The following is a 12,231-nucleotide window of genomic DNA, read 5'->3' as shown; positions in this document are numbered from 1 at the left end:
TGTTCATGAAAATGCACTTCGTACAGACAGACCTATTTAAAAGAGGGTTTTTGAACAAATGCTCTCTGGCTGAGCTTTTCCCTCTTCTTTCTGTCTTCACAGAAGCACCATTACAGAGAACTGCCTCCTGAGGTGCAAGACACCCTGGGCTCCATCCCAGATGATTTTGTATGTTACTTTACAGCTCGCTTCCCTCACCTGCTTCTACATACCTACAAAGCTATGCATATCTGCTGCCAAGAAAGACTGTTTCAGCATTACTATAATCAGGACTCTGCACAGAAGAGCCTTACAGGAGACACTGTTTGAGAGGAGAGAGATGGAGCTTTCTTAATCTGGGACCAGCATTCCAAGCACAAGGCTGTGAAACAGGCCTACCTTTAGCAGGGAAAAGGGGGAATCAAAGAGCTGAATTCTCTGAGGAAACCAAGCGTCCAAAAAGTGCCTTGTACTCTGCCTGCACTGGATCAGGAGATAGTAAGAGCCCAAGGAGCAATGAAGCTCCAAAAGCAATGAACCCTGGTGATGGAGTTACCCCAAGAAGGGTCTTCAGACAGTGAAAAGGGAGCGTAAAAGCTGGGTATAACCATCATCCAGTATCCCTATACTGTACTTGATTTTATAACTTCTGTTTTACTGCAAAGAATCAAAATACAGTGATTGAAATCATAATTATTAGGGGCTGGGATCTGCAAAAGGAGCCTTTTAGTTGTAGCAAATCATCAGAACCTGCCATTGCACTACTGCCACATTCTCCATTAGGCACACCACAGTGATTGTAAAGGGAATAATTTCTAATTATCTAAAACCTATAAAAAAGACTACAGTTTAATTCCTAACTACCCTGGAAAATTAGTCCCTCCTACTTGAGCAGATACAGTGAAGTTCTAAAAACAACATCGACTTGAAAAAAGTTAAAGGTTTACCTACTTCAAAAATAAACCTCGTTTAATTATCAACCAGTATTCACAAAAGAGCTTGAACAGTACTTGACTTAAAAATCACAGTATCAGAACCAAGCTACGCAAGTAACTTAGCTGGGGAGAGGCTAATGATTTATCTACTGCAAGTGTTCCTTTCTTACAAAGAAAGGTTACCAGGTGCAGAGCCAGAGGTAAGATGAATCCTGGGGAAAAAAAAAACCTAAATCCAAAGTAATGGAAGATGTACAGAACAGTGAAAATTCTATAGTGTTTTAATTGGAGGAAGAAAGCTGTAAAAGAACCTCATTTTCTGTTTGTACAGATGGATAACTATGTCCACAGGAGACCTTTTTTTTATTTTTAAAAGATGCAGTATTTCTTTTCATTGGCCCTAAAGCTGTGACAAAGCATTAAGTATGTGCAAAGGATGAAGAAATGGTGAACTCTGATGATACAAGTGAGGGTGTTCTTTTACAGTGTATTTATTTAACATATTTATATTTATTTAATTTTTACTACAAAGTAGTATCAAATCAAAGTGGTACAAGTATAAAGCATGCAAAATCTTTCTTAATCATTTTTGTTTCTATTTAATCATATTACAACAACTGGAAAAGTGATACTGCATCTTTCACTGGAATTTGTTAAAGGGGAAACTACAAAGTGGAGAAGCTCATTTGTCTGTGCCATTGTTTTGTTACCTAGTAAGTTATAGACCGTTATATGTATGATTGGGTACATACAGCTATTTTTCTGGAGCAACTTCACTGGAAGTTTTTTCCTAGTTTTACAAAGGATGAAAGCAATTTACTGAAGACACCAACTGTGCAAGTTACATGTTTCTAAAGCTTGAAAAAAGGGTAGTTTTTACCTAAGAAGATTCAAAGCCTATTTCATATTTTTGTATTTCTCATGTAAAGTTCTTTTATAATTCTACTAAATAAAGACTTGTACTCAGATTTAAAAGAAAACAACAACAACTAGAATTTCTTTTCATGATAGCGTGTGCCTGTGGAAATCGGCCAGCCCACTGATCTGTTGGGAATAAACCCAGGTTTCAGAACCAGGGCTAGAGAAGGTGTGGGGGGGTGTGCCCGTGTGAAAGATGGCCACACGAACACCAGGCCTGCAGCAGCCACATCCTGCCTGCAACAGACAGGGCACACACTGCTCAGGGCCTGCTCCAAGCACTCACTTCCTGCTGTTCAAGGCTAAAGTTCTGATGGCAGAAGTTACGAGGGGGGAAGGAGGCTGGGGAGCAAGCAGCGAGCCTCCCTGAAGGCCCAGGACCCTCACTTTGTTGCCCTGTCCCCAGGCAAGAGGCACCTACCTGGTGGTGGCTAAGGCAGGTGAACAGGTAAGATCAAATGGCTGGAGTGACTGTGTGCAAAAAAATTTACTGCTGTACAGTATCAAGAGTCTTGTAACTAAAAAAAAAAAATTATGTGAAACAGCTGAAAGAAAACCACGTGATTTACAGGAAAAAGCTGCCTACAAAATTTATCTTTGGTTGGGGGGGGGGGTGGTGGGAGTGGTGGCATAAACAAACATCATATAGAGCTGTGGGAAGGGGAATTCTATGTAATTATTAAACTATACCACTCACTGTACCCTGCCCCAACACTTTTGATTACCCTGTTTTGGCGTGGTGCTGCCCATCACTTGGGTGTGCACCTCACCAGATGATGCTTGCAGGAAGCAGAGCGTGTCTGCTGAAGCTACAGGCAGGGCTATGCTGCTACAGCACTGCTGGGAAGGGGTGGAGCATTAAAGTGTTTTGCCTAAAGTACTTCCTTTTTATTGCCAGAGATACTTAAGATACCTTTAGAAGAAACCCACCAGAACAGTGTGGAAGACGAGGCTCAGCAGGCAGGGCCTCACACTGCAGCTGGCTGTTGCATCTTTCCCTGCGGACAGGATTTGGAAACACAGCACTGCAAGCAGCTTGATTCCCACATGCTCTGCAAGGTAAGCCTTTGCACTCTGCAAGCCATCCCGCAGCTCTCTGGGTTGGTCCTGCATGCCCGAGCAAGTAGGGCTGGGGGAAAGCTGTGGGTAAGTGGGAAACCTGGAAACCTATTCTCAGCCTGATTTTACTTTAGTGGTAGCAGACCTATGAAAAGCATGGCTCCCCCTGCACTGCCATCCATCTAGCTCTGCTGCCAAAAGGTGTGTGGAGCTGTCTTGCTGAGCAGCTCTTGAATTTTGGGGCTGGGGCAGGAGGGGCTAGGACAGGACATCCCCCCTCCCCCCCCCCCCCCCCCCCCCCCCCCCAAGCCACAGCTACAATGCACACAGGTGGCATGGTGGTGGGCCCCGCAGCAGCAACTTGCCTCCCCCAGGTGCTTTTTACAACAGGGGAGCAGGAGCCCACTGGCCAGGGCAGCGCCTCCCCCCAGCACCGCAAGTTTCTATTCCCTGTTAAGTTTCGTTTTCACCAAAGCCACGCCTGGTGGTGTGATGCTGGCTCTGTCCCCACAGGGTGTGACAGAATGACGTGCGCAGGAAGGGGGATGGCACACCACGAGCCACATCACTGTATGAGCACAGCCCTGGGAGGCAGTGCAGAGGCAAAAGGCACTGAAAGGCTAGTATTTATATGACATATTTGGCCTCTCACTAGCCTCTGAACTCTGGAATAGGCAGCCTGTGTACACCTATTCTGGAAAGATCCACTTCCACCCATGGCACAAGAACTAACAACAGTGCCAGAACAGTTGGTCCCCTCAGTGACACCAGGTACTTGGCTTGCTCAAACCAAATCTATTTGGGCATGCTGGCTCTTTAATCAGCCCACAAACTTTCCACAGCACTAACCGGGCACTTAAATTTCAAACAGGCACTTGCTCCACAGTTCTTACAGCATTCCCCAATTCTCCTAGGCCCAGTTGTCTCACCGAACAACCACTGTTGAACTTACCTCTCACCAATTCCTGGTCCTGGGGAGCACTCCAGTCACCTTCCAAGTTACAGGCTTCTGACTTTCAGACATTTCTGAGAGCTTCAACAAAGCCCTACTGAGCTGCTTTTTATGCTGGCTGCACTGGTGAGTCTGCTCCTTAGACACCTGAATTCTGAGGAAGCTGCAGGTGATGCTGTTGTACTGCCATCAGCAGCAGGGAGGGATGGGGCTTACCAGGCTACAGGTACCTGCTGAACCAGTAGAGTTGAGCTTGCACACTACAGTAAGAGCAATGACTCCCCCCTGGATCCCCAGCCCCTTTGCTGTGACTCCTGTCAAGTGGTCCCTAGCTCAGGGATGGTTACTGTTAGCTTACAGTGAATCTAACATAAATTTCAGTTATGCTGAGCACACTTATTTAACACATTTCTTCCTATAGTACAGAACCAGCTATATTTGCTGCAGCCCATCTCTCTACCACGGTAAATGGAGTCTGAGCAAAGCAGAGCATGTCAGGTATCAGGCCAGGACACCCCCTCTAACCCAAACCAAAGAATCTTCTGCTGGGTGGGAAAGCAAGTTATGCTGCTTCAGTGAGCACAGCAACAGATATAGAAAAAGATGGGGAAAAAACAAGCACACAAAAAAAGAAAAAAAGGAGCACAAGATAGGGAATAAGAAGGGGAGAAGGGAAGGGGAGATTAAAAAAAAACAATAACAAAAAAGAGATACAATGCAACCTGAGGGAAACAGTACTGTAAGGCCACCTTTCTTCTGTATTTAGCACTAGTAGTTGTTAGATGGGCACAGCTATCAGCACATGCCTCTTCACACGTGTCAGAGAACAGGTGGCTTCATACAGTACAGGTGCACAGAAGCACTGTAGCTGGCAAGAACAGGCTTTTAAGAGGTACAGAAACTACCCTGGACCACAAGAAAAAGTGGGGAGGGAAGGGGAAAACAAGTTAAGTCAACTGTGAGTAACAGGAATGTTAATTGTTATTATTTGACAATTGTTTTTTCACCTCTAGGGTTTTATTCATTAACCGGAGGATTTCTCCCCCCCAAAGACAATGGGTATGTGTTGCTTCCAGAAAATTTGCACTTTGAATGTAGTGATTTGCTTTTTAATAAATGCATTTTAAAGGTTCATCTCTACTGGGGAACTACTCAGTATTTTTAGTACCATTACAATCCCTAAGATATTATCTTCATAGATCAGTAAATAAACAAATTCAAGTGGGCAAATAATCTACCTGAACCTCTTCAAGGTTAGCGAATTCAGCCCATCAGTTCCAATAACCTTATCATATAATCCTCTTCTAGAAGAGGAGTGATGAAAACAACCCCAAATGTTTTTGAGTAGTTTCCAAACCTCATGGTTTCTCACTTCACTGATTATTAGCCTTGTACCACTGCTTAGGACTGCTCTTGATTAAAGGTAAGAACACCGTTAGACATTAGAACTGACATATTTGAGAAGACAGTTTCTCATTGTAGCTGGTAGAAAGAAAACAATTTAGCATTCAACACAGACAGCTATTATTAGTAACACAGAATTTTGGTTCCTAGATTACAACACAATACCTGTGGATAAGTGGGATGAGAACCATGTCCGATGCTGGCTACAATCTACTGGAATCAAGGAAGAGTATACAAGAAAACTGCAAGAAGAAGAAGTGACAGGTCCAGTGCTTATGGAACTGAATGAACCTTTCCTCAAAAAAATAGGTATGAAGAAAGGCCAAATCCACATTTTACTCCTCAAAAGAGACGAACTTCGGCAGCTAAAGGAAAATACAAAACAAGAAAAGCATTCCAGTAGCAAAACGCCTGACAGAATTGATACACAAAGAGATTCAGTAAGACCCAAAAATGTCTGTCCTCAAAAAAGTTTAAGCAAAGACAGCTGTGGCCCACTACATGAAACAAGTGGAGAAAACACAGCTTCTACTTCTGGCAAGAAGCAAGGGAGAAATAAATCCCAACCTCAAACCACTGATGAAGTTTTAGACCTCAGCAAATGTCGACCATTTAGAAGTGAAGACCCTGATTTCAAGTACGTGAAAGGCCGAGTTCTTTCTCCAGAAACAGGCGTCAATGGTTTAATCATACCTTGCCACGAATACAAGTCTTTTGCCATTGCTGCAGAACTGAACAAACAGCAGTTGCAGTCAAAGTTTGCCTGTGAAGTGATACGATTTGCTTCAGCCTGCATGAACATTCGAACAAATGGCACCATACATTTCGGTATCATGGACAGTGTTGAAGATAGCGGCTATAAACATGGACAGATCATTGGCATAAAGGTCAAAGATAGGGAATACTATGTTGATGCATTAGATTACATAGAAAAATGTTTTTCTGAAACTGTGCGAGAAATTGCAAGGAAATGTATCCACCCACCTGTTTTTATTGAAGTCATTTCAAAAGACTCTCAGGAACAAAGATTTGTGGTGGAGGTTGATATTGAACCAACATCCAGCGTAGTGAAGAATAAAATTTTTGACGTTTATTTACCTAAATACAATGAAAGCAGCCAGAAGGTGACCCTGACAAAAGATCGAGCTCTCTATCAGAGACTAGGCGCAAAATCTGAACCTGTAAAGCCGGACGATCTAGTTGCTTTTATCCAGGGCTTACAAGACAGGGATGCTCAAAGAGAAAAGGCTGAGCTTCTCAGTGCAGAAGTACATACAGAAGTATCTCAAAACTTGGGAAGGAAGTTATCTATTCTACTAAATGATGGCAAGAACTATATGGACGATTCTCTACGGTACATCCTTGTCACAAACAGATGTACAGAGGATGATCTGAACTCTATCAACTTTTTAATGCATTTGAACATTTTCTGTGTCTTTGACTTTGATGAACATTCTGTGTCAGGACTGTATGGAAAGTACAAAGAACACCATGCAACGAGGTCTTATTTTTTACAGGATTTTTCCAGTGAAAGCAAGACTGGCAACCCTCCAGCTCAGAAACATTTGTGTCTGTTTGATCAGACTAGTTGGATATTCTGCAATGGGCGCAGCGACTACCTTGGGGATGATGAAAAACCTTGCGATGAAAACACATGGATTAGAACCAAAAAGAAATACCTTAAGAAAGCAATCACTCGTATCTGCGATGAAATCCTGCCAAAGCGGTCTTTCATTGTGCTTATCCTGTTGCTATCACCAGTTAAGAAACCGATTGTGGACACTTTTCAGGAATTCTATACAGAGATGAATGGCATGGACTACATCATTTGCATTGCAGAGTCCAGAGAAATTCACGGGAAGTGGGCTAATCTAGCTCAGGCATCGTGCAGCATTGAGACCATAGAACAACGCAGCATTGTGGGAATGAAACTAAGCCATGTAGATGCCACCATTCAAAAAATGCTGCCTTCTACAGCACACCCCAGACATCTGCCAGTTTCCACACGAGCACTATGCACACTTCCTTCGCTTGAAGAAGAGAAAATGTTTTCCCTAGAAATCCTTTGTGTTGATCAATGTGATGATATTAAATTAGATCTTTTGTCTGAAAAAGAAATACAAGAAATAGAACAAAACTTTTACCAAGGGAGAAAAATCACCTGGAAAAATTTCTGGCTTGCTGATAAAGGACACTGTGGGGAAATCATTGAACGTGAAGCATGCAAGGATGCTAGCAAACTCCTAGATGACATTTTACAAGGAACTGGACTCAACTATTCTGTGGCTAAACTAAAGATATTCCACCATCCTGGAAGTGGTGGAAGCACAATAGCACGACAAGTTCTATGGAAAAGAAGAAAGGACTTAAGATGTGCTGTTATCAAATCCTCATATTCACCTGCAACTGTTTGTGAACATGCACTTGCATTTAGAGATTACGAAGAGAAAGAAATCAATCATTGTCTTCCTGTGCTCCTCCTAATTGAAGATTATGATGAAGACTATTTAGAAGAAATAAGGAATGACTTAATGGATGCTGTAGCAACTAGAAAAATTAATTCCCCCAGACCTTACTTCATTCTCATGTCCTGTAGACGATCCAATGACCCCGAACGGCTTTGTAAGGCTTCTCCTCTGGACACAGTAGCCGTTACTCACAAGCTGACAGACTCAGAGAAAACTCTGTTCAAAACTAAACTTGAAAAACTGAAGCAGAAAGATGTCAGGCCAGAATTCATACTTACATTTGTCTTGATGTGTGAGGAATTCAATGAAACATACGTGAGAGATTTTGTAGGCCACATACTGCAAGACATAGACCATTCTTCCCGTGATACACTTTTGATGCATTATGTGGCTTTGCTTAATTTTTATGTACCTAATTCATATGTTTCACTATCACACTGTGAGGCTTTTCTGGGACTGGGTGCATATACAGAAACAAAGTCAAGAGCATATGATTTTAAAAGTAACTTAAGTGAACAAGCAAGAATGATTTTTATTGAACTAAGGGAAAGTACCACCTATATTTCATCTGTTCGGATAATACACTGTCTGGTTGCAAAAGAAATTTTGTATCAGCTTTCAAGGAACCAACCTCAAAGTCAAATTGCAATGTCTCTTCTTCAGGAAAGGATGCTTTTTGAAAATAGATTTGGACGAGAGGAATTCATAAAATTCATCAGAGATCTGTTTATTCGTCGTGATAAGAGAAGCAGAGGCGATAATACTGACAGCCTCTTCTCCCCATTCATTGAACACGTCTGTAAAGCTGAAGACTGTGAAAAAGCTATAGCTGTTTTAAAAGCTGCGTATGAACTTCTTGGAAAAGATGCCTTTTTTGCCCAGCAGCTTGCCAGACTGCATTACAATAATGAAAAATTTGAAGATGCAAAATACTGGGTAGGTGTTGCAAAACTTCGTTTGCCAAATGACTCTTACATTCTGGATACAGAAGGTCAAGTCTACAGGAAATGGTTTAGTTTCACTGTGGATAAGGTGACAGACATTGCTGACATTGACAAGATAGAGATTGCTCTTAAAGCTATGAAATGCTTCAGGGCTGCGCAACAGGCTGCAAAAGCAGAAACAGATAATATGAACAACGCTGGCTATTTTGGAGAAGTAGAAGTAGGATGTCGTCTCCTTAAATTTTTGTCCACACTTGACGTATTTCGCACAAGTCCAGAGGGGGAGTACTCTGAGCTTGTGAAATACCTGATCACAGATTACATTCCTAAAGACATTGAAAAAACATGGGGAAAGCTTCACTCACGCTTAAAAGGCCTACACCAGAACCTGTACAATGCTCTGGAATGGATTTCAGAAGACCTAAGTTATTTCCAAACAGATAAAAACCATGAGAAGGAAGATGATGATGGAAAAGCTGAAAAGGAGGAACAAGTTTATAATCCCAGGAAATGGCTGAAAAGACAGTCTGAGGTATATGCCAAATTCTTCATCTCAGCATCACTTATTGGGGACAACAGTGGTCCTAAGAGCCAGCTGATGAAAGGCATGACTATTTATAAGAGAGGTGGAGGCAGTGTCACAAATATCCTGTCATTCTTGACAGATAAGAAGGAGAACAGGTCAGCTGAAAAGCTAGAAGAGATCCTTAGTTTCTATCCAGAAAATGCACTAAGGGACAGGCTGGAGGACACTGATCTGATCAATTACATTTTGAGCCACATTGTATTAGCATGCTTATCACCAGGATCAGCCAAACTTCTTCCAATGCAAACTCTCCGTGAACTCAGCACAAGATTCTTTAAAGGAAAAAGAACATTTCCAGCAAGTGCCCATTTTTTGCTGACCTTACTATATTGGCCAGATGAGGCATTAGACAAAGAGCCCAATCCAGTCAAAGACGAAATTTTAAGTTCAGCACTTCAAACCCTAAAACGTTTATATGACATCAAGATGAAAGATGTTCCTCCCAGAAAGAAAAGAATCTACACCCACTTCTTCCTAGGAAAGGGCTATGGATTAAGCAAGATTGTGCAAAAAAATAAAATTGATAAATTAATTAGTGGGTCCTTAGATGAGAAGAGAATGAAGTGGCTACATGGAACTGTATGGAATAATGCCAGGATACGTGACATTCTCAGAAGAGTTTCAGGTTGGACCAAGGATAGAAATCTATTTATACGTGGCCATATGAAGGAGTTTCCAGTCTTGCCACTCCATCGTGATTCAGTGCCCAATGGAAACGAGAATGTGACCTTTTATTTAGGATTTTCATTTAATGGTCTTGTTGCTTTCAATATTGAGGTTGAAAATAATCTAAACATTCCAACTGGCACCAGAGGACACAGTGTTTAGTACATTAACAGTACCTACTGCACTCTTAGACAGTGCAGCACTGGAAAAGGCCTGTTGTCACATTAAAGAAAAAAGACTGCATTGGCTGGACACCAGGTAGTAAGATAACCACAAACTACTCCTACGCTATGAATAAGGATCTAAAAAATTTGAAACCTACTAGTAAAAATGTATCTTCAAACAGAAGCCTTTTATGTTTTTGGAGTCACCAAACAAAATTTTATATCTAAAGCAGCAATAATTCCTACATTTGCTTGGGGAAGTGTGGGAGAAAGAAGGCCACTATTACTTCTCCCCACCCCAGCATTTGAAGAACTGAGCTCCAAAATAAACAGGCATAGCAGGGATCCCTGCCTTCTCAGCTCAAAGGCCCTAGTCTTTGAGCTCAAAGACCCTAGACATTCAGCTAATTTATGGGTGATCATCATCAATAAAAGAATGTGTCTACCGTTAATTGTATGGTGTTTTTTCTTCTCCCTGAACTGGAAACAAAATTTTTAAGTGAGCTTACAACATATACACTACACTGGCTTTAACACTCACTACCACGCACCATGTATTAAATACGCCTATGCATCATCAACTGCAAGCCAACATCTATTACAGAAGCAGAGAGGAATAATAAGCAATTTTTAAAAATTGACTCTGCAAACATCAGAAGTGATAAAAACAGGTCTCAGTTTTTACATCACTCTTACATTGCTTTTCCATGTAAACATTACAAACCATACTGCAGGCATCTATAACTGGAGCAGGGAAGCAGAGACATAAGCGGTTACATAGTCGTGACATAAAATATTACTTGTAGGAGCTGCTATGATTTCATAGTCCAAACAATTCCTGCACTTGGGAAAGTGTTTTTGCAGCATTATCCAAGATATTCACATGCTATATATACAATAGGCAAACTTGCAAGTTACGTCTGTTCTTGAAGAAGTCGTCTTTGTCTAGCTTTATTTACTAATTTAAAAAATACAAAGTTTGTTGTCAGTACTGCTTCTGCAACCATTATGTCACATGAAATCTTTAATAATAAAGCAGCCTATTATTCTTTGAATTCAGCGTTGTTCGATAGTGACGGAGTTGCTAGAATTTTCTAGAAGACCTATAATATAGCTTAAGTTTTAACATGGTAAATAACCTTTAAAAAGAATCACAATTTCTACATGAGCTGAATTACCCTACCTGAAGGTATAGCTCTAACAGCAGTAAGGTGTGATTTGCTTTTCCAACTTCAGTCATGATCTGGACACAGCCAAAACTGTAAAAGGAATTGCAAGGCACTGTGAATTCAGATCAACTTAAATCTCAAAACAGGATGAAACCAAGGAAAATTCTATCTAGTTCAAGCTTTCACTTCTGGTACCCAGGAAAGAGAAACAAAGCTTGTGAGTACTGGTTAGGCAACAGTTGTCTCCATACCTTGTTTTCAACCTGGGAGTGACACACAGTAGCTAAGCTGCCTGGTTCAAGGGTTGTACTTTCTGATTGTGCAATCCAGGCTGGCAGATTTTGGTTAAGCACATCAACAGCAACTTTCCCCAAGATGTGCTAGAAAGGCACACTGGAGGGACAAACCATGACAACATCTTAACTGCTAGCAGCCAGAGAGCTGGGGTGCTGGAGAAAGCACCTTCTGCCCAGCCCTGATGCAGCAACAGTGGAAGGGGATCTGAAAAGTTAATTAAGCAAAGGCAGTTTTTTTAAGCCTGCGTGGGCCACAAGAGTGGCTTCAATATGGCATAGCCCAAAGCAGAAATAGGAAGTGAGATCTTACTGACAAGCGTGTGAGCTAAAAGCAAGCATTTACTTCCTGATTGTTCATACAACCTGCTCACATGCTGTGACAAGAGCAAAGATTTTGTTTTAAAACAGAAACTGCTATCACTTAATAGTGAAAAACTTAAGACAGAAGACTTGGCCAAGAGGCTTTGTCTTGTAACTTGTTTTCTTAAACCAAGCCTGCCAGGCACCTGAGATTGTAGACAGCAATCCTTTGGTAGCCCACACATTTTTGTACAGAAAAAGGACAGTAGATTAGCACCAAAAGACAGTTAAATATGAAAAATTTGAGATTCACTTGCTTGTCTCCAGGTATAAAATCACTTCAAGATAGGGCTCATATGAATGAGTTCTTGCATGGTTTATAGGCAGAGAG

The 12,231-nt window shown here is 41.5% G+C and overlaps 2 protein-coding genes across 3 annotated transcripts in view; both read left to right on the top strand.

Moving 5' to 3' along the window:
* Positions 1-956, top strand: part of ERN1 (endoplasmic reticulum to nucleus signaling 1) — a 37,354-nt gene extending 36,398 nt beyond the window's left edge. The window contains exon 22 of the mRNA XM_048064614.2: positions 103-956. Coding sequence (XP_047920571.2) covers positions 103-309 — 207 coding nt within the window. The 3' untranslated portion in view covers positions 310-956. The remainder of the gene's footprint in view (positions 1-102) is intronic.
* Positions 957-1,890: 934 nt separating this feature from the next.
* Positions 1,891-10,527, top strand: LOC106034685 (sterile alpha motif domain-containing protein 9-like). Of its 2 annotated transcripts, XM_013178954.3 has the most exons (5): positions 1,891-2,280; positions 2,731-2,891; positions 3,806-3,969; positions 4,857-4,902; positions 5,398-10,527. In XM_013178954.3, the coding sequence occupies exons 4-5, from the start codon at positions 4,899-4,901 to the stop codon at positions 10,071-10,073; spliced, it is 4,680 nt and encodes a 1,559-aa protein (XP_013034408.2). In that variant the 5' UTR covers positions 1,891-2,280; positions 2,731-2,891; positions 3,806-3,969; positions 4,857-4,898; the 3' UTR covers positions 10,074-10,527. The 2 variants fall into 2 exon arrangements, with proteins under 2 accessions (XP_013034408.2, XP_013034409.2); XM_013178955.3 differs by lacking the exons at positions 1,891-2,280; positions 3,806-3,969 and having other exon boundaries at positions 2,443-2,891.
* Positions 10,528-12,231: the final 1,704 nt, after the last annotated feature.

The sequence above is a fragment of the Anser cygnoides genome, chromosome 19 (assembly GCF_040182565.1).
Source record: "Anser cygnoides isolate HZ-2024a breed goose chromosome 19, Taihu_goose_T2T_genome, whole genome shotgun sequence".
NCBI lineage: Eukaryota > Metazoa > Chordata > Aves > Anseriformes > Anatidae > Anser > Anser cygnoides.
This window is presented reverse-complemented; position numbering and strand designations above follow the sequence as displayed.